The sequence below is a fragment of the Anas acuta genome, chromosome 14, assembly GCF_963932015.1.
Source record: "Anas acuta chromosome 14, bAnaAcu1.1, whole genome shotgun sequence".
NCBI classification, from domain to species: Eukaryota; Metazoa; Chordata; class Aves; order Anseriformes; family Anatidae; genus Anas; species Anas acuta.
Genome location: NC_088992.1, coordinates 13,451,271 through 13,474,871, shown reverse-complemented (window position 1 = coordinate 13,474,871; position 23,601 = coordinate 13,451,271). Strand labels below are relative to the sequence as shown.

The 23,601-nt window shown below is 49.2% G+C and overlaps 1 protein-coding gene across 2 annotated transcripts in view; it reads right to left on the bottom strand.

Moving 5' to 3' along the window:
• Positions 1–23,601, bottom strand: part of SIL1 (SIL1 nucleotide exchange factor) — an 83,841-nt gene that overhangs the window by 41,177 nt on the left and 19,063 nt on the right. For both annotated transcript variants that reach the window (XM_068698153.1, XM_068698154.1), the window contains exon 4: positions 22,033–22,168. In XM_068698153.1, coding sequence (XP_068554254.1) covers positions 22,033–22,168 — 136 coding nt within the window. The remainder of the gene's footprint in view (positions 1–22,032; positions 22,169–23,601) is intronic.

The following is a 23,601-nucleotide window of genomic DNA, read 5'->3' as shown; positions in this document are numbered from 1 at the left end:
GGAACTGCCAGCAAGAAAAAAAAATAAGATATCAAGTGGCATTATATGCTGAATATATGGGATGTCTTCCTCCTCCACGGGCACGACCAACACTTGGCCGAGGAGACGGCGAGGAAAAAGCTGGGTCCTTCCCATCGCCGAGCGAGAGGCTCTCGTCACCGGGTCAAAAGCACTCGGGCAGCCCAGGTTGCAGCCACGGCATCTGCTCGAGCAGCTCCTGCTCTGTCGAATGCGGCCAGAAATAAACGTCCCTGTTCCAACAGTACAGTATATGCTGGCTTTCATGTTGCTGGTGCATCTGGCCACATTAGTTCACTCTGTTGCCAGGGGAGAGGCACAAGGCTGACGGGCTTTACTTAAAAGAAACATAAAAAGGCAAAGCACTGGAGCAGCCTCCAGTAGGGCTGGATGACTCCCATGTGACCAGTCCTCCCAGTTGCTATTTTCAGCAAGCAGTAAATAAAAGAGGATCTGAATCCCAGCGTGCACCAACTTGCAAATCCAGCATGACTGAATTAAGGATGTTGCCATCAGAGAAGACACAACCCTCTCTACTTCTGCTTCCTCACACTTTCCCAAACCAAATTTGACTAAGGCTGTCCAAACCCCAGAGCAGAAATCTCGGCTCTGATGTATTTAAACAGCATTCATTGCTGCAGGAATTTCTTCTTGCCACTGTGCACAGCGGCACAGGTTCATGCCACAGCAGGACAAACATATTGCCTTATTAAACAAACCCAGAAAGACATCTCTGTTTGCAGTAAAAAGATTCGCGCAGTCGCTTAAAATATTCCAGATGTTTGGGCCGGGTGAGGTCTTCAGCCTTGTTTAGTTTGGGATATTTGAAAGCATTATTCATAAAGCGTGTTTCAGGGTGGGTTGGCTTGAATAATGTGATTAAAATTGCTGATTTAAACGAGCAAGCTGGAAATCTTGAATTTTAATCTTGTTTCAGTATGTAGCTTCTAGACATTTCCTTTAAAAACAGTTGATTCTCTTTGATTCCTATAATTTGATACTATTCAACAACTAGGAGCATGCACCGAAGCTATACATATGTAAGCAATTACCCAGCTTAACGTTCTGTTGATACAGAATCACATCCTTAATAGCTTTTTTTTCCTAGAGGAATTCATTTTTACTTATTGTTTGCATTAAGTTGCATGTGGAAACCAAAACTCAATTAAAAACTGTAACAATTTTACATTTAAGCGATTTTCTGACCTTTTTTTTTTCTGCTCGATGCCTCAGAAAAGTAGCAGATGATTACCCCGACAGGTACGCGCTGCACGCCCGAGCGCTGAATCACAGCTCCCACACGGCCTCACCTTGCAGGCACCTCAAAATCCTCCCGCTGCTCCGTCTCCTCCCGTCCCACTGCCTCGTTTCCTCGAAGGGGAAGGAGAGGTTTCCCTTTAATTAATTTCTTGGTGAGTAGAAAGAGCTGCCTAAAGTGTGAAAACCCCTCCACAACCCCGCCAAAAAGGCTGGAGAGCTGCTGCTGGAGGAAGGCAACAGCCTCCTTCCCCCACATCCCATCTGCGTTCCTCACACCTTACACAAAGCCCTCCCCTGGAATATTTTAGGCCGTAATTTGAAGGATTTGAATAAGCACAATTGCATTAGCTTGGGCTTGCTCTGCTGGTCCAGGAAGGGCAGACAGGAGCGGCGTGCCCAAATCGTGCTGGGTTTCGGAGGTCCTCCTGGTGCCTGAGCATTCATCACGTCGGGATGCGTCCTGTCTGTCTTGAAAGTTGCTTAAAGTGACACCAAGGGAAGAATTTAATTTATAGCCCTATTCTTTTAATCTTGGACAGCCAGATTTTTTCAGACATCCGTTTATTCCTCCTTATAATATATTAGATGGAGTAACTGCACCCGAGTCAGCTTCGAGGCAGCAACTCACTCTCAGGGGTTCTGCTGACATTTATAAACTGATCCTATTTCTCTCTTGTGTTTTATGTTATCAGCTAAACCTGTCGGCTTAAATTATTGCCTTGTAACCAAATCACAGTTATCTATTATTCTGTTATGTGTACGTTTCTGAAGCTCTGCCCCTATATCAAGTTTTGCAGGGGCTGAAAACAAGACTATAAATAAATAAACAAATGGAAAACACAACACCCCTCCGTCACACACACAGCTAAAAGAAGAAGCAGGCATGGTAAACGCAGAGTATCTGAAGGCAGTGAGGTGTCACGTAATATCCAGGTGAGCCCACCTCTCCTTTCCTAGACAAGGATCAAATGCCAGCCATGGGGGAAGTTTTCAACGGGGGAAGTTTTATATCATGTATACACACGCAAACCTCATACAGAGGTCCGCAATATCCCACTGCGTTTCCCCATCTCCTGCCCGCCTCCAACTCGAGCTGTGGTCCATCGATGTGCCCAGCCAGAGCAGCGCACCACGGACGTGGGATTGTGCCAGGAACACCCTCCTGCTCCGTCCTGTCCCCAGCACAGCATTGCTCTGGGATGTTCTGCAAGCAGGAACAGGGCACCACAGCACCCCCAGGCAGCCTCTCAGCCCCTGCTCCTTCACATCCTCCTGTCTGCTCGCTCCCCGAGCCAGCATCCTCATTTGCCACTGGAAAAAAAGTAAAATATCTATTCAGTGTGAAAACAACCCACCGTTACAAGTCAGAGACTGGCTCCACAGTTCTTGGAAAGAACTCATCAGATACGATCTACCTTTCCTTGCTCTTTGTTCGTTTCGGTGCAGGTGAGTGACAAGAAGGGTCTTTCTCTCTGATAGAGGCAACAAAAGAATCTGCAAATCGATACCTGAATGTTCCCAGCAAAACAAACTGGCAGTGCTGCAATACTGAAAATAATAAGGCTGCACAAGACTGGCAGAGCGTTCTCAAGAAGTGATCTGATGACACCACATCTCCGCCTTCAAAGAAAACAATGATTAAAAAGCACGAGGAGACAAACCCCAGGAAGCAGCACAGCTTCCCTCTGCTGCGGCCCAGGAACCACCAGTGCCAATTTGGAGCACTGAAGGGATGCTGGGGCATCCCGGTGTCCCCTGAAGCCCCAAAATCCCATAACCAGCCATGGGACAGCACCAGGATTATCCCATTTGTGGCTCAGATCAGAAAGAGCCACAGCCTCTTTGCTGCAGAGAGCAGGGGACAGAGCCCAGGCTGGAGCCAGGGGACAACTCCTTGCCTGGGGACACTCATGCAGGGTGGTGATGACAGCCCCGGCACCCCCCAGGCTGCCCTCACGGCTCTGCCTGTGGAGCTGCTGGGATTTCACAGGAGCAGCCAGGTGAGCTCTGACGCCTGCTTCCTACGCTGAATGCTGTGCTCGAAGAAAATCAGAGGAACCAGCCTGAATCTGGAGGGGGTTGGTGTGTGTGCTCCGACTCCGGCCTCGCTGGTTAGCAGTGCTGAGCAAGGAGGCAGCCGGAGCCTGTTTTTTTTTCCTGTAAGGCTGAGTCACAGCACTCCTCGGACTGCTTGTTATTTCAAAACAGAACATTTTTACATACAAAAGGAAGAGAAGATGTGTAGCAGGCACAGGTCAAGAAGAGATGGATTACTGATGGGAAGAGGAAGCACAGAGCCTGAATCTCATTTTGCTATTTCCTGCGCTTTTTTTTTTTTTTTAAATCTTTTCTGCTTAGCTTTCTGTATTAGTTCATCCAGCGCTCCCAGGTAAGCGCCACCTGGAAAGGGAATTAATATGCTATTTATCACCTCTTAGGGCTGGGGGAGGTTCAGCAGCCCCAAAGCTCCCCACAGAAGCTGCCCCAGGCATTTCCCAGTGCCCCTCGTGGGCAGTGCGGGCAGCGAGGAAGCTGCAGCTCCAGCACCCTGCTCAGGGTGAGGTCTCAGCTCCCGTGGTGCTGGATCGAGAGCTTCACACAGATCCTACAGCCACGGTGTGTACAGCTCTAATTTTACCAATTCTGCACTTTCTGCGGGAAAATGCCACCCTCTGTGAAGCCCGGTCCTCCTTGCTGCCCATCACTCCCTGCCTCCTCAGGTCTGCACAGTGACAGCAGGGGCTCTAATTACCTACTGTAATTAATTAGAAACTCCTTTTTTTAACTACCATACGCATGCCATGTTCATCAACTGTTTCTTAAGGATGTGCTTGTGGCATCTGTAGGGGATCGCATCTCTTCCAGGGCTGCCTGGATGGCTGGCAGCATCCCTGGGCTGCCTCTGTCTGCAAACAAGAAGTTCCTGCAGTGTCAAGCTGGTTTTATCACCGTTATTTTGTATTATTACTGCACCTGGGAGACCTCGATACGGACAAAGATCCTGCTGTGCAAAGTACCTACAGGAACAAAGAGACATCACTTCTTGGGATTGCAGAGGAAACCACAATAGAGGAGTTTTGTCCTTATGGCAAGAGCAAACAACAACTTGAATTGTTTTCTTTTGTTTTCCAGAGCACAACGGGCCTGCTCCCAGGCTTGGTGATGCTGAGGGGAACCCCCCTGTGGGGCTGAGCCCTGGGTGAGCACGGTGTGCAGCCCCCTGGGAAGCCCCATGGGGTGCAGGCCATGCCTGTGTGCTCTGGGAGGACTCCCAAGCCTTCCTACAGGGTAGCCCTGCTGCAGCACAAAGCCACCAAACCCCAAAGTCTCAGGTATTTAACTTCTTCTTACTCAAGACAAGCAAAACTGTTCTAAATTGCACGAACACAGGATTACTACAGTGTTATGGGCATCGACACCCCACAAGCTGCCAGATGTAGGGGCTGCATCCCTTTGTGCTCACCAGCTCTCAGCAGCATCCTGCACCAGCATCTTCCAGGAATGGCTGAATCTGATGAATTATCGAGAGACTGAACAAGCAGTTTTTTTAAAAAACAAACAAACAAACAAGGATGTTTCACATAAAAGACACTTAGTTGGTCCATTTATCTGACAAATTCTTCCTGTAATACTCCGAGCTATGCTAATAAACACCCCGCGAGTCAGCCTGTCAAAATGGTGATGTCTAAATCCAGAACCTCCAACCCCCCTTTTGCTCCGCTCCGAGCAGGGACAGAGATATCTGAAACCCCTTCCAGCTCACCAAGAGTGAACCCGTTCCCAGCTTCTGGCAGCAAAGCCACTCCAGGAGCACCCCACATCACTGCACGGACCCACCCCAAGGCGCCACCCTCTCTGCTCTCACCCAGGGGTCCCAAAGAAGCAGCCCCATTTTTGGCTGGATTTAGACCATAAACAGCATGCCACGAAAGGGCCGTTCCCCATTCATTTCTCATTTGGTGAGATGGAAGCTACTTACTGGTCCTTACTGGGACATTGCCTTCCAGTGGCTGATGCCGTGGGGATCTCAGAGCACTCAGGGTGCTGTGAAACCAGGATTACAGAGAGACGAGTGCCCACGGCAAGCTCCTGGAGAACTTTCTCTTTCTTGCATCATACGATTTTAATGGCAACAGCTTGCCTGCTGCAGTAATGATGAGGCCTCTAAACACCATCCGTCAGGCCTACAGCTCAAACGCTTGTTTATCTGGAAAAGGATTTAAAGCTCCTCTTTTGTTCTAGTGCAGGGAGGTCTTTGTGATTTGTTTCCCTCAGCATATATAATGAAAATCTTTTTAAAATGTCTTCAGCATCCAATCCCTCCTTCCGTGACTCGACCCGCAGCTACAGGAGAACAAAGCCTTGCGAGGAAGGCGCCCTCCAAGAAGTAATACTTGGTTAGACGTGCGAAAGCATCAGTTAAATTTGGACACTCAGCTGGACCGCTGCTTACGACTGCCAATTTGAGCCGAGCCAGCTCTCTCCCACTGCACCACTATTTGTGCTCTCTCAATTACCGGCGAGCACCAGGAGCCGGGTTATTCAAACTCGCTGCGTCCTGCGAGCGCCGGGCTCCAGCTCCTGCCAAACCCACCTGCTGCCTTGGCTTGGCTTGGCCTCCGGGAGAGCAAAACAAGAGCCGAGCGAGCTGCCAGCCTGAAAAGCCATCAAAACTCCAACATCTTGGGGCAGGAGGAACCACAGAGGACAAGAGAGATGGTGGGCAGGCACAGGGCAGAGAATGCGTCTCCTGCAAGGCGTCCGCTGCTTTTTGGGATGCTGAGACAGTGAACGATGGGAGCAGAGGCAGATGTTAGTGAGGAAAAGTCTTCGGGAAGGAGCGATGGGAGGGCTCCGAGAGGACATATGGAGCCTCTCTGATGGGAGGCACTCCTGTAGCAGCTGTTGATGTATCTGCTGCCACCAGAAGAGAAAAGCTTCAGCTGGCACAGAGCTCCTGCAACAAGTGCCCTTCCACCTCCCTCTGCAGAGGCTTCTCTCTCCCTTGCACTACAGCAGCAGGAAAAGCACCAGGAAAAGAAAAGTAGAAGCACAGAGGAAGGAGGAAGAGGTGCCCTTTTGTAAAATTGGCAGAACCATGTTTTCACTTTACAAGCAAAACTTTAGCTCCAGCTTCGAGCCAGTCGTTTCTTATGCACTACCACACAGCCTCGGTTCCAGCGTGATGCATGTGTTTAGTGATTCCATACGAAGCACTTAATTTATTTGCTGCTCTCATATTGGGCTCGATTCTGTGAATGCTGGCAGTCGGGAGAGTTTAATCCCCCAAAGGTCCAGGCAGCAGAAGAAAAGCGGAGATGGGAGGTGTGCAGCCACGCTCGGATCGTTTCAGCTACCACACGGCTGGGCTGCACGGATGCGGGGCTGACCCCTGCCTCACCACGTCGGCATCAAACAACCACAATTTGCAAAAGCCAGTTGTAATCCCTCACCAGCTCACCAAGTTATTTATTCCTAAGCCTAAACTACTTCATAATGTCACCGCAACCTGTGAAATAATTGTCATCCCACAGGTGTATTTGTTACACTTGAAAGCCCGTCTGGGCTGCTGCACGCTTATCTACATTCCGGGAAGATCAATGCAGAATGTGGGCAGGAAAGAAAAATGAGGATGACCAGGAGAATTGAGAATCTAACAGAAGGAACAGGGGATGATATTTATCCTGCCTAATTTTAGGAATCTAATAGTTAGATACTCTTCCCAAGCTAGGCAGCTCTGGCTTCTTTGCGGAGAAAGAGATTTGCACCTCCCCAAAATCCACCGCAGCTGTCTTCAACATCTGTCCTGGAGAAGGAAAAATCACCCTCAAAGAGCCTCTCTCTCTCTCTCCAATGAGCATTGATATGACCACCACAGATGAACACAAGGGCAGAGAGGAGCCCAGCGATGCAGAGGCATGACAAGGACAACTGCTCTCTCGGGAGGGATAAGCTGGCAGGACCAACGCCGGCACGAGAAGCGGGGGTCCTAAGCTTGGTCACGCTGAATCCATGGCTGGAAATGAGAAGCTGAACCCTAGGATTGTGCAAAAGGAGGAGAAAGGGGCAATAAAAACACCAACAAAATAAAGAAACAAGCCTGTTTTCGAGAGGAAGGCTGGGAAGCTTCAGCAGGGGTTCTTCACGACTGGCTCTGAGTGGTCTCCGTTCCTCTCCCCACCTTCTGCATACGTAAAGCGATCAAGGCTGAAATGGAAGAGGCAGACACGTACCACAGAGGAAAAACAGCCTCCCTCACAGCTCCAGCCATCCCTGGGAGCGTTTCAGGACACGCTGTGCTGCTGGCAGAGCACGCGGCGTGTTGACTCGGACTGCCTGGCCACGAGACGCGTGTCAGCTGGCCCGGCACTCGCCTGCTCCACAGCAGCCCCGTTCCATCCCAGCACCCAAATTCCCCCAGCCTACAGCATCCACCAGAGCCAGGAGAGTGCAGGGCCGCGGGCAGTTGGACAATATTTCCCCGGTTACACGCTGCAAGGTGCCTGATCCGAAAGGCACGGCTGCGAGACGAGCAGAGCGCACCGAAGGCACCGTCTGCCAGCTCTGCTGCCAAGCTGTAGTGAGAATGAATTTGAATAATAAAAGCTGGGGTAAGGAGATGCCTTGGAGAGCGGGTTGGTATAGTGCTTTCCTAAGCTTCAATTTAAAGCCTCATTTCTATAGCTAATGCAGTCGTAAGGGACATTAGCCTAATTTTTGTCAAGAGAACTTGTCAACACTGCAGTATTTAAGAGAGGCGCTAAGGACTTGTTTTATCTCACAGATAGATCACCGAGGAAGAAAGTAGTTGTGCCGCCCCTGGTTCGTAGCAAAATAAATTGACATTCTCCCTGGGCCTCAATGAGGGAATGGAGGATGCTTCTCTTTTTTTTTTTTTCTCTCTTTTTTTTTTAATAAAAGCCTTGCACTTTGCTCAGGGTGCTGTGCACACGCTGCAGCAGAGATCAGGTCCAAACCCACGGCAGGATTAGGTGTGGGAACCTACGGGGAGCTGCTATACACAGCCAGGACATCAGTCTCGTCCTTGCCTTTCCATATAGGTTAGGTAAAACATTTGCCCCAGTTCCTGAAGGGCCTGCTGATGGTGCTCACCAGTTGAACCACAGATTACCAGCAGACTGTGATTTCAGGGCTACGCCGAGAAGACTGGTGGTGGAGGCAGAGAATTGGCTTTGCCTCCTCAGCTGCTCCAGCAGGAGGCTGAAATGGAAATTGCCTGGGCTGCTTTTAAGTGATGCTCCTTGGGTGAGTCAGCAGAAAGCAAAGGACAGAGGCTGTAACCTGCATCTTCAGAGGAAAAAAAAAAACTCATTTGCACGATCCTGTTCCCATCATACCCCTGCTAATATCTTTGGCATCTGTCACGGTAGAGGCATTCAAGTGCTACAAACTGCAAGTGCCTTAATACATTCCAGCACGCCGCCCCTGGCACACGCTCCCTTTGTCCCAGCAAGGCTGCTCCCACCCCGCTCCTCCCTCCCTGAGGGACACCATCCCCTGCAAGCCCCCCTTGACATCCAGGGGGGCTTATCCTCCAGCTGCACAGCACCAAACCGGAGCTTTTTAAAAGAATTCGTGTGTCTGTACAAGCCTGGGTGTATTAATGCTGGCATGGTTTGTGCTATCCACGTGCCAGCCTCAGAGCTGCATTTGTACCGAGTCCCAGATAATAATGTTGGTGCCATGGCACAAACACCAGGGCAGGAGCTGCAGCTCCCCAAATGCAAAGCGCCCTCTTTGCAGGAGCACGATCTGGGGCTGCGTGCTGACAGGCAGGAGGACAGCTCTGCTCTGCTACAAATTCTGCACTCGCAGAAGAGCTAAATCATTACGATGGCCAGAAACGTCCCTTGGGAAGGAAATCCTCTCAAAGATAAATCAATAACTCAGTGTAATTTTAGCATGCAGCCAGGAGAATTTACATTGCCAGGAAGGCTGAGAGCTCTGCCACGGAGACAGAGCTGCAGCAGCATCAAATGGCCCTGAAGCGCTCCCCCGAGCGAGAGCCCAGGCTCTGGGAACTGATCACAACGCCGGGAGCTTCACAAGAGCCTGGCCTCTGGTGTGACAGTCCCAGGAGGACGTGGCAGCAGGCAGGGACATGGCACGGCAAAAAGGCCCTGGCAAGGAACCTACCTCTCCCCAGCTGTCCTCCTCCACGGCCACGGCAGAGCTGGCAGACACTTCGGGGTCTTAGGGGTAAGAGCAGGGAAGCTGAAAGCATGAGTTAAAGGCAAGCACAGAACAGGGACAGCATTACAGCCACTGGCGTTACCCTCTGGCTGGGGTTACAGAGGTTCCCACCAGCCAGAGCATCTGCAAAATAAGGCGAGACAGTGATATGCTGCAGAGTGTGCTGTGATTAATGAGACTGCAATTTACGTAATTATATTAATGCAAAGTACACTTGGACCAATAAGTTCAAGGAAACTAATGACACTTTACGGCACAGTTCAACACTGAGCAGTAACTCTGGCAAAAAGAGGGGAAAAAAAAAAATAAGGACCCTAATTATTCAGCAGTTCTTCTCCTCGCAGATTCTCAGGGTCAGCTTGGAGGAGAAGGTGGCCTGAATTATATTTTCGTTTCCAGAACATCAACAGAATTGCTAACTAAGTTCCAGCGGCAAGGTCGAAGCCTGCCCGTCGTCGTGCACGCCGTCCCCTCCCGGCTGCCGGCTCCAGCAGCGCTGTCAGCAGGCAGGTCTCGGGCTGGCAGCGTCTTCTGAGCACGGGCTCAAGCCACCAGCAGCCCTCGATGCTCCTCCAGAGACACCTTTTTGCTCTGGTTCCCAGCACGGATGGATGAATTACAGCAAACTCCTTAGAAGCTAAAAGCGGTCTCCGTGAAGAGCAGGACTTGAAACTTGCTGAGCTGACCCACAGGGGACCGGTAGGGTTGGCACCAGCCCTGAGCCAGAGCTGGAGATGTGTAATGATGTAATGAGCACCCCAAAGAGGAGCACGGCATCCCGTTATGTTCCTATGATACAGGACAAAAAACCTGCGATGACAGCACAGGACAGGAGACACAAAGACACCTCCGTGCCCAGCACAGACGCACACCAAACCCCACCAGAACACTGCGCGTGGTCCCATTCAGGGCTCAGGAGCCCCAACACCCAGGGGCTATGAGGAAATAAAGCTCCCCAGCTAGCTCCCAGGCTCGGCAGCGTCCTGCAAGACGAAACATGCAAAAAGCCAACTCGATGCCTGGGAAGATACATATAAAGTAATCTGTCACATGGCAATTTGTGCGCACCCAAATGTCCTGCAATGCAATTAGAAATCAATAGCAAGAAGCAGAACCCCTCAACCACGCAGCAAAATATAAAGAACACTTGTAACATTGATTTTTTTAAAAGTGCCTAAGAGAAGACAGTTGCGAAAGAGCCTGAGAAATCAAAGCAAAATGCCTGAATTGAAGCCCTTTTTCTTAAAAAGACATTAATAATGGATTTTCAATGCAAGAAGAAAAACTGAAACCCACACCAAATTCTCCTGGTAATAACAGCTTTCTGCAAAGCCCAGCTATTAACGTAACAGGGACGTCCATCAATCAAGCACGCAGAAAGTACTTGGAGAGCTAAAAAAGGAGCAAGCAAACATCTGCTTTTGGCAACTTAAATTTTGCCCTTAAATGCAAGAACACAATAAATTATTGCAAGGTTGGGCTTGAACTCATTTTCCTCCATCCTGGACAAGTAAATGCTGAGTATGGGGGTAAAGGTCCGCAAACACAGGGCTCTGCCATTTGTGTGCATGAGAAATTCGGAGAAACAGGTGGGATTTCACCTGGAGACTAAGCAGCACTTGACAAACACCCGTGCCTTTCTCAGAACCAACAACACAATCTCTTCCCAGCAGCAAACGAGTGGCAACACCCACAGCAAAGTGACAGCAAACGATTCTTTGAGCCTGCAGCTTTAGCAAGGACCTTTTTGTAGTTCAGGAAGTTCCTCTCAACTCTTCTGCACCCCCAGCCATCCTAAAGCTGTGCAGGACTCTGGGGATGAAAAGGCATCGAGCTTGCTCTGAGGTAAGTCACATCCCTCCTCATTTCAGCTCCCCTCTTCCCGTTTCGGTGCAGTCCCCACGGGAAGCTGCAGTAATTAAGAGAGGTTTTGGTGCCTGCGCTCCCCAGGGCTCCCATCTCCACAACACCTCGCTCTGCGGGTCCGTCCTCCCCGACAAGCTCTGTCTGACTGGGGTGCGAGCAGCAAACCTGACAACTGCTGGATTTACACCAAAAAAACCCAACAACCAACCAGCGGGCAAAGAAAGTGACTGAGGAGCCCCTCTGCCTCTGATATTTCCTCTTTCTTGAAACAAACTGGGTCAAAACAAGTGCTAACGAACAGAATTTACTGATTCAACTGGAAACCGTAGGCACCGCTGCAACTACGCCTTAATATATTCTGAAGAGTGACACTATCAAATGACATTATGGAAGTCTGTATTTATTGTCTCCCCATGCTTGCTGTATCCAAGGTGCTATGTTACACTTAATAACAGCTTTTCTCCCCAGCTGCCAGTGTTGCAAATCCTGCCTGACACCTGACAAGCGAATGGTTGGGGTTAGCCTACCCCCCCAGGTACACACATCTCCACTCCGTATGAAGCTTTAGCAGCGTGTGGAGGGATGAGTGATTAAAGCAGCACTGCCCAGGCGAGGCACAGGCAAGTACAGACCATCTCCTCGTGTGCTGGCTCCGCAGGGCTCACCAAAGCAGCAGCAGCAGCCTTTGGTCCCTCCTCCATGGACTGGAGCGAAGCAGAGGAGCCCAGCTCTGCTCCCTGTGACGTGCACCTCAAGGGCCCCGCATTTAGCTTTCAGACCTTGGGCACAACATTCCTCAAGCGTGGTCTTCACGGAGCGTCGTGTTTTACCTGTCTGCAGGGTATTCTGAAGTCTGAAAGCAATTCACCTCCACACTCAGGCTGTATACGGGCAGTGCCTCGGGCTGTGGATGGGCGCTTGGCAAAGATGCTGCCATCCCACCCTGCCTGCACCATCTGCACTGCGGAGGAGACGAAAGAAATCACGTGAACCACCTCTAGTCCACTTCAAGAAAAAGGAAAATGATTTGTGGTGTGTTTTTTTTATTGAGTATAGATGAGAGTGAACAGAGAAAACAGGCAGTGTAGGTGGTTTGACCTAACCCGAGGGCCTTTGTTGTCAGAAATGAAGGGGAGCGTACACACTCGCTCCCTGCAGAGCGGCTGCATTAACACCTCTCACCAACACAGCTTGAGTTGGACGAGCCTCGGCTTTTCCTTCTCTTCTCCGTGCCAGCAAACCCGGACTCGCCTGCAGGCAGCAAGGTACCAGCTCTCCTCTGGCTGCAGCCTCGCTCTGCTCCTCTTGCAGGATGGGTCCTTTCCATTTTGGAAAGGAAGCCAAAGTTTTGGAAAAGAGCACCTGAGGAGATCAAAGTAGGTGGAGAGGTGATAAAACAGGACTTAGGATGAGAACAGTGCAAAGCTTCTCGCCTCATCTTCCAGGCTCTGGTCCCCAGGGGTGCCTTGGCTCTGGCCTCAGGCTCCAACCCCGCTCGGCCCCACATCTCCCCCGCAGCCGGTCCCAGTCACCGCTTTGTTGCCTCTCTTCAGTGGGGTCTGTGGCAACTCTTCCCACGTTTGCTTCGTTTGGGTTTCAGCTGATGTTGGCAGGAGCCGTCAGCATCACCACCAGGCCCTGCAGCTCACGGGGAGCCCAGAAGAGATCCTGTCTTAGGAAGGGACTTTTACAGAGTCCCACAAGGCCCCTCCGGAGACCATCCAGCCCAAGCCCTGCTCAGGCAGGGCTCAAGGACGGGGATCCCACCACCTCTCTTGACAAGCTGCTCCAGCTTTCCATCACCCCACACTGCAACAGATGTTTCTACTGTTCAACAGGATTCCTTCTGTTTCATTTTGTTCCCATAACCTCTTCTCCTGTGACGAGGCGCTGCAGGCAGGAGAGGAAGGCTCCTTTCCCTCGCTCTGCTGCCAGTGCTGTCCTCATGCAGCCCAGGAACCTGCTGCCACCTCTGCCCCAAGGGCATGCTGTTGGTCTCTGTTCAGCCCCGCAGTACAATGGATGAAGAACAGGTGAGCTTCATTTCAAAAAAAAAAAAAGAAAAGCAGATTATATCAAAAAGGTAAATGCATCTTACAAACGGTCTTGAAGATAACTTTAAAGGTGCTTTCGGAAACACCACCAGACAGAAGCAGAAAGGTTTCACTTTGGCTGCAAGACAAATGCTAAAAATAAAACCTGGTCTGGGGTTAAAATGTAAATTGTTGGTTAGATCTATTTATTCACACCCTGCAGTGATGGCAGAGACATGCAGCTTGATGTTTTTGCTTTTACTTTGTGGGATCATAGGCACATTCCTGTTATTGCCATTGCTGCTTGCAAGGTCTTTACAACCCTGGGAGATCTCCAGCAGCAGAAGAGAAGAAATACCAAGTGACAGACTGCATACATTAATTCCGTATTCAGATAACATCCTGGTGCAAGTGAATGACCCAAGCGAAACTTCCTGCAGTCTGAAGGAGTAGGGAGAAAATCAGGAGAGAAAAAAAGAATCTCTCAGCTGAAGAGCGAGAGTTTGAATCGGAAATGTTACCCCTAATTAGAATTTCCAACGCCACCATGCTTACTCCTTCCAAGATGTAAATATTTAATAAAAAATTAAACTTGAATACAGTTCTGTGAGGTTCTTCCAATCAACTGGAGTTAGCTCTACAAAATGTCAAGACAGACCCGGGGAGATTATAAGCTTCTTTCCCAAGCTTATGCTGGTAGAGCAGAGCTGGAAAAAAACAGATATCTGTTTCTTAACTCTGAATTTGCCTTGAGATGCTAAAGGAAGCTGTTTCAGTAAGGCAGCGACATTTGTTTTGGTGTGCGCTCAAGGAAGAACAAATGCAAAACAAGCTTCGAGACTTCACGAAACATCAAATAGCTGCTTTAATTTACATCTCAGACAAATTCCTTGCAGCTTCTAAAATGAAGGGAGGGCAGAGAGCAAAGAAAATACTCTGCCAAATCAGGACAGCATGATGGATACCTAGACTTTTCCTCAGAAGAGCAAGGTGCTTTTAAGCCAGAACGGAGGAGGCAGAACACCTGGCTCCGGAAAGGGTTTGTGGAAAAAGAGAACCTGTTCATACTGTGACCCCATAAATAAAAGTATGGAAAAATTAAAAAGAATAGTTGCAGCCTCATCTGAGCACGAGCACTGATTGTAGCCATGAACTGTGAAGGACCAGGATGAAATGTTCCTCACAGGAGCCATTTCACCGTGTGCCGAGTGCCCAGAAAATATCTTTGTGCTCACCCACCTACAATCAGTTTCCTAGAAATTCTAGGAAGCAGAGTCTTCGGGCACATCCAGGAAGGAACAGCCAGAGCAGGACCATGGGAAAAATATTTTCTCCCTAATTATGAAAAAGACAACACTGTGAACTCGACAAACACAACTGGGACCAACAGCACACACTGAGGGTACGGCCACATCTGCGCCTCGTACGAAGGGTTCAGAACCGATCACTCTGGCCACAGGAGAAGGAAGGTGCTCAGACGGGCAATTCAGGATTACTGAGGCTGGATGCATTCCCAAAATGTTTTCCAAGAGGGAAAACGTTTTTCTTCCAAAGCACTGTTACAAGCTTGAAATAAATACACAGACTGTTAGATAAAGACAGAGATAAAAATAGGCCTGTTATTAAATACCTCTTCTCTAACGAGGTTCATCCTTCTAAACAGTCACACCAAGGTTATTAACATTATTACAGAAAATACAGCATGCTCGCACATAAAAACCATGGCAAGATATTTCTCATCGCCCAGCACACACTGAAGCATCTCTCAGCAACTCAAATCACCCCCGGCTTGGCTAAAAAAAGATAAAAGAGAGGAATGAGATCTCCCCTGTCTGGGAAACCATCTCTCCTTTCAAAGCATTTTCTCCCTTCCAAACAATGTAAATTTAACTATGTGAATGATTCCCACTGCTTACACCCACTGCAATACAGCTGGCATGCTTACTCTCGGAGCTAATGCTACATTTACACTGTAACACCAGCCAGAGCATCATCATTAAAGCTCACTCTGAAAATATTTTGAGAAAATGCAGCCTAACCTCCTATTGCTGCACACACACAAAAAAAAAAAAGCCCTTGAATCTGCAGCACCTCCATCACCTGGCTTACAACTGCTTCAAGCCAACCACTAACACGCTGCGGGGGGCACGGAGTCCTACCAGCAGCCAGCAGGAGTCACCAGCTTGTCTCAAGTGAGAATGCAGCAGTACAGAGTTCAAATGCTGGACATAATTGAAAAAAAAGTACTGGCTGTGTGTTAGAGGAGCTAGCAAATTTTTATCTGGGTTTGGGGAAAAAAAAAAAAAAACAACTGGCTCCCAGTTCACTTCTCTGAAGCTGACACTGTCACGGACATGCTGGCAAGAGCATGGGCTGCAAAACCTCCCAGGTCACAGAGAAGCAGACAAGAAACACGAGGAAACGACCCTGCAGCCAGGACGGAGCCCCCGGTGTGCGGCACCAACCTGCTCCTCCCGCAGCACCGAGCAGGAAAAAGGGAACCAGAACTCCACTGCTCCACCTGCACACTTTGTTTTCTTCCGTGGGAGGTTCTTGCAGTGTTTTTTTCTCGTTTTGTTCGTTGGTTTGTATTAAATGTGTTCAGTTGCTGGCCTACAGAGTGCTGCTGTTTGGTTTTGTACTTCCCGGTGAGAAAGGGAAAGGCTCCGCGCCTCTGGTGTCTGGCAAATGCCAGCTTGGTGCCCGAGGACCCAGTAACATTCACGGCTGTTTCTGCTACCTGGGCCTGAGGCAATGATGTTCCCAGCATCTCCACAGCTGCGGCCATGACGGCAGCTCACCAGGAGCTGCAAGCTGCTTTTACAGCCTGTATGTCCACGTCCAAGAGCGGGCATCCTTCAAACAGTACCTGCTCGAACACACAAAGCTGCTCTCCATGTGCCATCTGAGCATCAGCGCTGGGCTCTCGCTCTGTTTTACACTCTTGCCTTCCAGCACATCCCACCAGAGCCAGAAGCAGCACGGGAGGCTTCAGCCCAGCACGTTTGTCTGAAAAGACTTGTGGTGTAAGGAAGAATTAGGCAGGAGTTTGTAGGGAAGGCAGCCTGAAGTGGCTCATCCATCCTGGGACGTGAGGGTGAGAAGTCAAGGAAAGCACATGAGGATGGGGAAGCTGCGAGGAGGGAGCACAAAGGCATGCAGTAAGAAACCAGGCTTAGAGGCATGAGATACTTTTCAGATATCAAAAGCACGAGGATGGATGGAAAGACAGGCAGGAGAGCTATCAGCAGCCAGAACTCCAAGCTCTGAACATTTGCAATTGCTCTCAGGACTGCCTGGGCTTTCCTGTCGGCTGTGACCAGCCTGCAGCAGGCCCTGCTGCTGGCCAGAGCGCGCCGTGACACCAGCACAGCCAGGATTTCTCCCTTCTGCAGAGCTGTAACAAGTTGAAAAAGGAAAGCAAGAAAGAGAACTGGAAAAGCAGCATTTCATCGGGTATAAATGAGGTTCACACACGTCAGGCTTTGCAAAAACAAGCGTACCCTTGTGGCTTACTGACATCTCTCGCAGCCCCCCCTTGGCAGTGCTGACACAGATATTTCAGAGACCTGCCTACGACTGCCTGAGTCAGGTCGGGGTCACCCAGAAGCCGGAGATTGGGACAGATTCATTAATTCAGCAGAGCAATTAGCAGGAGGCAGGTCAGGCCACCCCGGTGAGCGGCACAACCGAGATGCCCCCCCAGAGCCAGGCAGGCTGTGGGACGGGTCTGGCACGGGACCGCTGAGCCGGGGGGGCTCCTCGGATGGGGAGCAGAGTGACAGGGACTGGCAGGGCACCTTGTGGCTCTGTGTGCACAGCCCCGCTCCTGCTGTCACCTTCTCCTCCCAGCTTACAGCCGTGTGGGCTCGTTTGGAGGCTGAGATCTCCTGAAAGGAAGCCTGATAACGAAGCTGGACCCAGTTATTCCCCAGCCCGAGTCTCGCTCTTTCCAGCAGCGTCACAGCCGGGCTTTCAAAGGAGCTGCTAAAATTAACTCCCAGTGCGAATGCTGTCTTTGAGAGCCATGTTTCCACATGCACAAAACCTTGTTTGTGCAGCAAATGAGACCCAGGAAGACCTGGGACAAACAGGAACAGCGAAGCTAGCTACTGACAGAGAAAGCAGCCTGAGGACCTTCGGAAGCTGCAGCCATGGATATTTAAATGCTAAGTGATGTATCATCAGCTCCCTGCTGAACTTAAGATGGTTTCATCTTCACAGAAGCAGCAACAGCAGCATGCTCACATCAACTTCCCTCTTGCAATTTGATCGAGAGCGGCAGTCATGGCTGCTTATTTTTTTTAACTGCAATATAATTAGGCACTTAGGAAAATGACTGCACAGTGCAAACGCTACAGAGTACCCGCAGGTATCGGCACGGAGCTCTGCATGCCACACGTTTAACCACAGCCCAAGGAAGGGGCCAGCCCAGCTCCTGGAGCGTGTGCTGCAGCTGAGCGGGTGCCAAGACTTGTGCCTGACCCTGCCAGACCCGGCGCTGCAGCACCTCAGCCACCAGCACAGGATTTTGCTCTGCTGCTCCAGTCCCGCTGCTCCGGACCCAAGGAAGCCTTCCCGTGGCCCAGTGCTGCTTCCTCTCAAATGGAAACGCGCACAGCAGACTGCAAATATTTTGATATTTTCAGCAGATGAGGCTCTCATTTGATCCGTCTGGAGTTGGAGACTGGCCGCATTAATTCACAACTTCAGACTGACAGCTCAGAAACCTGCCAGCGAGCTCCTGCCGTGCTGGGGAATGCGAAAGTGCTGCTGCCACCGAGGTGCACAGAGCCCAGCTACAGCCCAGGCCCCCCCGCCTTGCTGGTTGCTGTGAAGGGAGGTGATGATTAACCCCCTTTTCCTTTCCCAATTAAACACTTGCCTTTTTCTGCTTCTTCAAAGCAGCAAGAGGATTACAGGGGTCTCCGGAAACTCAGCGGAGAGAAAAAGTCAAAGAAGAAAAGGGCTAGCTAAGAACACAACCCTCAGTGATAATGAGCAATGAAAGAAACAAAAAAAAAAAGGAGCAAATCACTGAAACCAGCCCAGAAGGATTGCTCAGCCCTGCTCCCTGCAATCCCCGAGCGGGGGCAGCTGCAGAAAGCACAGGGTGTACCATCACACGCATCCACTGCTCTGATGTTCTGCCCCAGGCATCTGCCCTTGCCACGGCCAAGACAAGATGCTGGACTGACATAAACCTTTGCTAGAAGCCAGCACGGCCTTCTTATGTTCACACGCTAAGTTTCCTGGCACTTAGGATCTCAAATAATGTCGCTCTCCACAGAGTTTGCCACCACATCCTTTTGCCTGACCTTCACGGCAAGGCCTTCCCAGAGGAGCAACTTCTGATGCTAATGTCAGGTGGAAAAAATCTGCTGGTCGGTGATGTGATTAGCTGATCAGAGCAAGCCGGTTTTCAATCATCAGCAGGAACGGCTCTCACCCTATGTTTCCCTGTGTTTTGTTTAGCCAAGTGCCCAAATGACAGAAAGAAGTAGTGCCTTGGAAATGAAGCATTAACGTGCCCTCGGACGCTGTGTGGCGGGTTTGAGGTCACCTGGAAACATGGACTAAACGCATTTATATGCAGGAGCGCACAGAAAACTGTCAGTTTGACATAGAGGACCAGAACAGCTGTGAGCGCAGTAATCTCAAGGACAGTTCTGTCATCGTGACCATCCAAATAACCACAAGAGGTCCCCGCCTCGCAGGTTCCCCTCCTCTTCAGCAAGAACACCCTTCAGTGCTCCTCGTCATCTCTGCCACCCCAAAGACTAAGGAGCAGTCTGGTTCCCACAGCCAAAGGGTGCCTGGAGAATCAGCAGGGTGCTCCTGTGTGTTGGCAGACTCACCTCCACGCACTTGGAAATGCTCAGCATAAGGAACAACAAAGCAGGCCACTTCAGCTAGGTTTCTCCAGAGAGCTTCTGACTCATAAAGGTACTATCATCTGGTACAAGTGCATTTAAAAAGGAAAAAAATAATAATAATACAGGAAGCACAACTTCAAAAAGAAAAATCTGTCTCTGTGACGGAACCTGAGACGAGGAATGATGCCATCACAGGCAGGAACATCCATTCAGGGGATGCTACAATCCCACTCATTAAAACCCAGGTAACCTGCAAGTTCCTACAGGCGCAAACCAAGAAGAGAGAGAAAAGCCCTGCAGATATCTTCATCATTTCCTCCGATGACACCTAAAAGACACGTGGAGGAGCTGGGAGACTTTGCAAGGGGCACGTATCCTTTCCATCTAACCCAATGGTACCTGGTGCATTATTTAGTGCCATGTGAAAAAGAAGCAATGCCTAACAAATACGTTAAAGGACTTTGTGAAGTCTCACCAACCTTTCCACAGCCCGTCAGCTGCCCAGCTGGCTGGCAGAAGAGACAGCTGATCCCCCCGCTTCCCGATTGCAGGCGGCAGAGCTCTTCGGGTAACTGTCTCTCCGTGTTTGCATCCAGCTTCCTTCAGCAGCTTGAAGCGTGCACAAAGCACAGGAAGAATTTGATCAAAATCCAGCTCGCATTTTAGGCAGCGGGGGAACAACTGTACAAAGCAGCATTACACATACAGTAACAATTGAATTTTGTGGAGCGATTTGACAGGTTACAGGTTGATGACACTGCTGCAGTCTCGGTGGAAATGCAGTTTGATGCAATTAGCAGCAAGGAACAGGAAAACAGCAGAATAAAACTGGAAACACACATATGAAATGTGAGCAACCACAGGACTGGACACAAGCATAAAAATCAGGTGTTAACCTCAGAACAGGAACAAGATGAAACAGGAGCACAACAGGGGCAAGGTAACTGGGAGCTCCCTTCTCCTATTTAAAATTGAAGACCCAAAGTCTGAGCGATGTTTGCTTCCACGGGAAGAGATGGGCAGAGTCTGCTACACGGAGACAATGGGAGATGGGAGGGCATCCTGGGGAGCTGGGCAGAGGAAAGCAAATTTCTGAGCATTTGAGTGCAGCTTCCCTCAGTCAGTGCCAAGCACACCCCAGCTGGGGCAGCCAGGAATCACAGCAGAAACCGAGTGAAGGTGCAGAACCACCGGACCTGTTGTGCTACCAACCTGTGTTCCTCTGTTAAATGACCCAAACACACGTGCTACCTATGCGAGTCACACAGCCACACACAGCATTTCACCCCAGTGAAACCTGCAGGAGACAAAAAAGAGGCCGGAGGGAGGGGAAGCCAAGGAAGACTCCTTTTTCCCAGATGTTTTGAACCAAAGCCTGCACAAGCACCTGTAACGAGGACCTGCCACGACTAGGCAATGAGGCAGGCCCCCAGGTAAGCCTCCTACAGCAGTCATTGAAATTCTTCCCTTACAGCACCCTGTGAATGTTGACAAGCTCCCCACTTCCATAAGTCCTTTACTGCACGTACCTAATGTGGAACTGCTATGGAAATAAAGTGGAACAAAACACCCAAACAATGGAGAAGGTACTTCGGAACAAAAACGGCAATGACATTTATAATAACTGCAAATATATCCATATTCTGCTCCAGCAAGGGTGGTGGGGATCTGCCAGTCTGCATACTGAGTAGGGACACCGCACGCCTTCCATACATAATAGTAGGAAAATGAAATGTAAGTGTATACTGCAGCTTTGTGAAATTTAGGGCCTTTTGCTAGACAGTTATGTTATAGAAAGATTTGCATTTGAAAAAGTCATTTTGCTCTATCTGGCAGAAATTTCAAGACAAATGGATCCCATATTTATTCTTTCGATAATAATACCGAGCACTGGATAGAGCTCTTTGAAATTCAGAGCACTTTATAAAAATTAATTACTACTTAGTTCACTCTTCTGAGGTGCAAAGGTATTACAGCCACGCATACACGAGGACACCAAAGCACAAGTGGATTAAACACCTCGTCCAGAACCACAAAGGCAGGCTTACTGATCATCCTAATTACTGAAATGTGTGTGCACATGCATCTGTGTGTGTTTAAAAGGCCTCTCCCTCTTCAGAGCCTTGCCCAGAATATGTGTTTTTGCAGTCAAGCAGCTTGCTCAGCTGGTGTCTTCTCACTATACATGTTCCATACAAGTCTAATAAAAGATATCAACCCAAAATAAGGGAAGAGGTTTTTTTTGTGGGATGTATGGGTTAAGGTTTGAGGGATAAAAGCTGGATTTCATACAGCTAAGGAACAGAAAACCCATTGTTAAGAAGCTGTGTAGTGTTACAGTGACAATTCTTAATCAGATTGCCACTGAGCAGCATTTCATCAATCCACAGTGGAGCACAGCAGACCTGAGATATTGCGTGCCAATAAACGTTATGAAATCTGTCCCCTGACAAGCACACAAAGAGAGAAAGGGCTTTGGAGCTAGTGACAGAGACACATCACCACCTACAATTTGACTGGCAGCCCGCTCGACCTGCCCTGGTGAACCGAAGGCACTTTAGCAGCCACTCCTGTTGCCGGCGGGTTTGGTGACAGTGGCTTCTCTCTGTACTGGGTCATTGGGTCTGTGCCTCTTTGTCTGAGCAGCAGCACAAGAACACATTGTCATGGGAACAAACAGGTATTTTTAGTTTGCTGCAAGGCTTCTGCAGGCGGTGCCGGATGGGGTTTTGGAGGGACACTGTAATTAGGCAGCAGCACGTTACCTGGACGGAGAGTTTGCCATTGATGCGTGGGGTAAAACACTTCCAGGTCTTCGGGATCAGCATCATCGTCTGCTATTGGCTCCTTCCCGCTGTCATCTTTTATGTCGCTCTCTTCTATTTTTGTAAGGGCAAATTCCTTTTGGACAGAAGAGATTCAGCTCATTAGCAATTGCATCTGGGTAATTTAGTGCCGGCTGAGAATACAAAATTTTTCCCTCACCAGCAGATTTTTTTTTTTTGACATCCGAGATTCTTTCCACATGGTTAAATTTAGATTTAGAGTATATTAAAGGTTAAACATGCATAACTAGCATGACATTTGTGCTGAACAAAGCAACACAGCTTATTTCCCATTCCAGTGCAGGCTGCTGGCTTAAAACAGGCTTTTGCAGAGCCTCACCTATCTCAGAGTCAGAGCAAGGAGCCCTGACCGTGACTAGGGTTGTGTAACGTTCCAAGACCCTGTTTTCCCTTGCCTAAAAATATGTCAAACTTTTAACTTTTTCAGCTGAAATTTTCCACACTAGTAGAACGCCTCAAACGTTGTTTTTTTGTTGTTGATTTGTTTTTTCTTCTTTTTAAATGCATTTATTTCAGGCTTGGAGAAGATTTCGGCTGATTTAGTTCAGCGATTTCCAAAATAGGACACAGGGAAAACACACCCGATTGCCCGCACGATAAAAATGTGAGCAACCTCTCCTTCATGCGTGCCAGTGCCCTACAGGTCCTGTGAAACAAGGAGGCAGCGATCTCCTCACCACTCACCTTGCAGCTGGTGCACGTGAATGCAGAGGTGCAGAACAGTTAGCACGAGTGGCATGGCATTGCACAAAGGGAGAAACAGGCATGAAAAGCAGGAAAAAAAGATGCTTGCCCCTAGGGAAACCTCACTACTCACTGGAAAGCCTCCCTAGGGAGTGGTGGGAATCAATGAAAACTTCAACAGACAGAATTATTAGGAGTGCATAGTAAGTACCAGGCTCGCACTATCTCATAGCAGGCTGGAAAGTGCTCGGGAAGCAGGGCTTTGCTATTCTGGTTTTCACAGGAACAGATAAGGCAGCCCAGGCTAATCATCCAGATAGCTCCATCTCCGTTGCAGGGAGCATTATCAGCTGCTGATATTGCCAAGAACGACACCACTGAATAATTTCCCCAAAACAGCCTACAGGGAAAGATGATTCCTAATTGTTGGCAATTAGAATAAGAGTTGCAGCTCACTTCATGAAGTGTGATATCAATCCTCAGAATATTTCCACGGGGGGGAAAAAAAAGAAGTCTATTAAGAGGTTAACTGGAAATTTCAGGCCATGCTCTGTCTTCACTTCTTCCACTTCTTGGAAAAAATGTGTGCATATTTACTGGCAGAATCTGGATGCTTTGCATACAAATATCTATTATCGAGTCTAGGAGAGTGTTTCTGAGCAGGAGAAACATCAGCCTGAGCAAAACACATACAATTAGCCGTGACAGGGGTAACACATTAAGATGGTTGACAAATCTATACAATGTTTTTATTCTGTCTGTCAACAGGGATTGAAATTTCAGAAATACCCTGGAAAAGCAGAG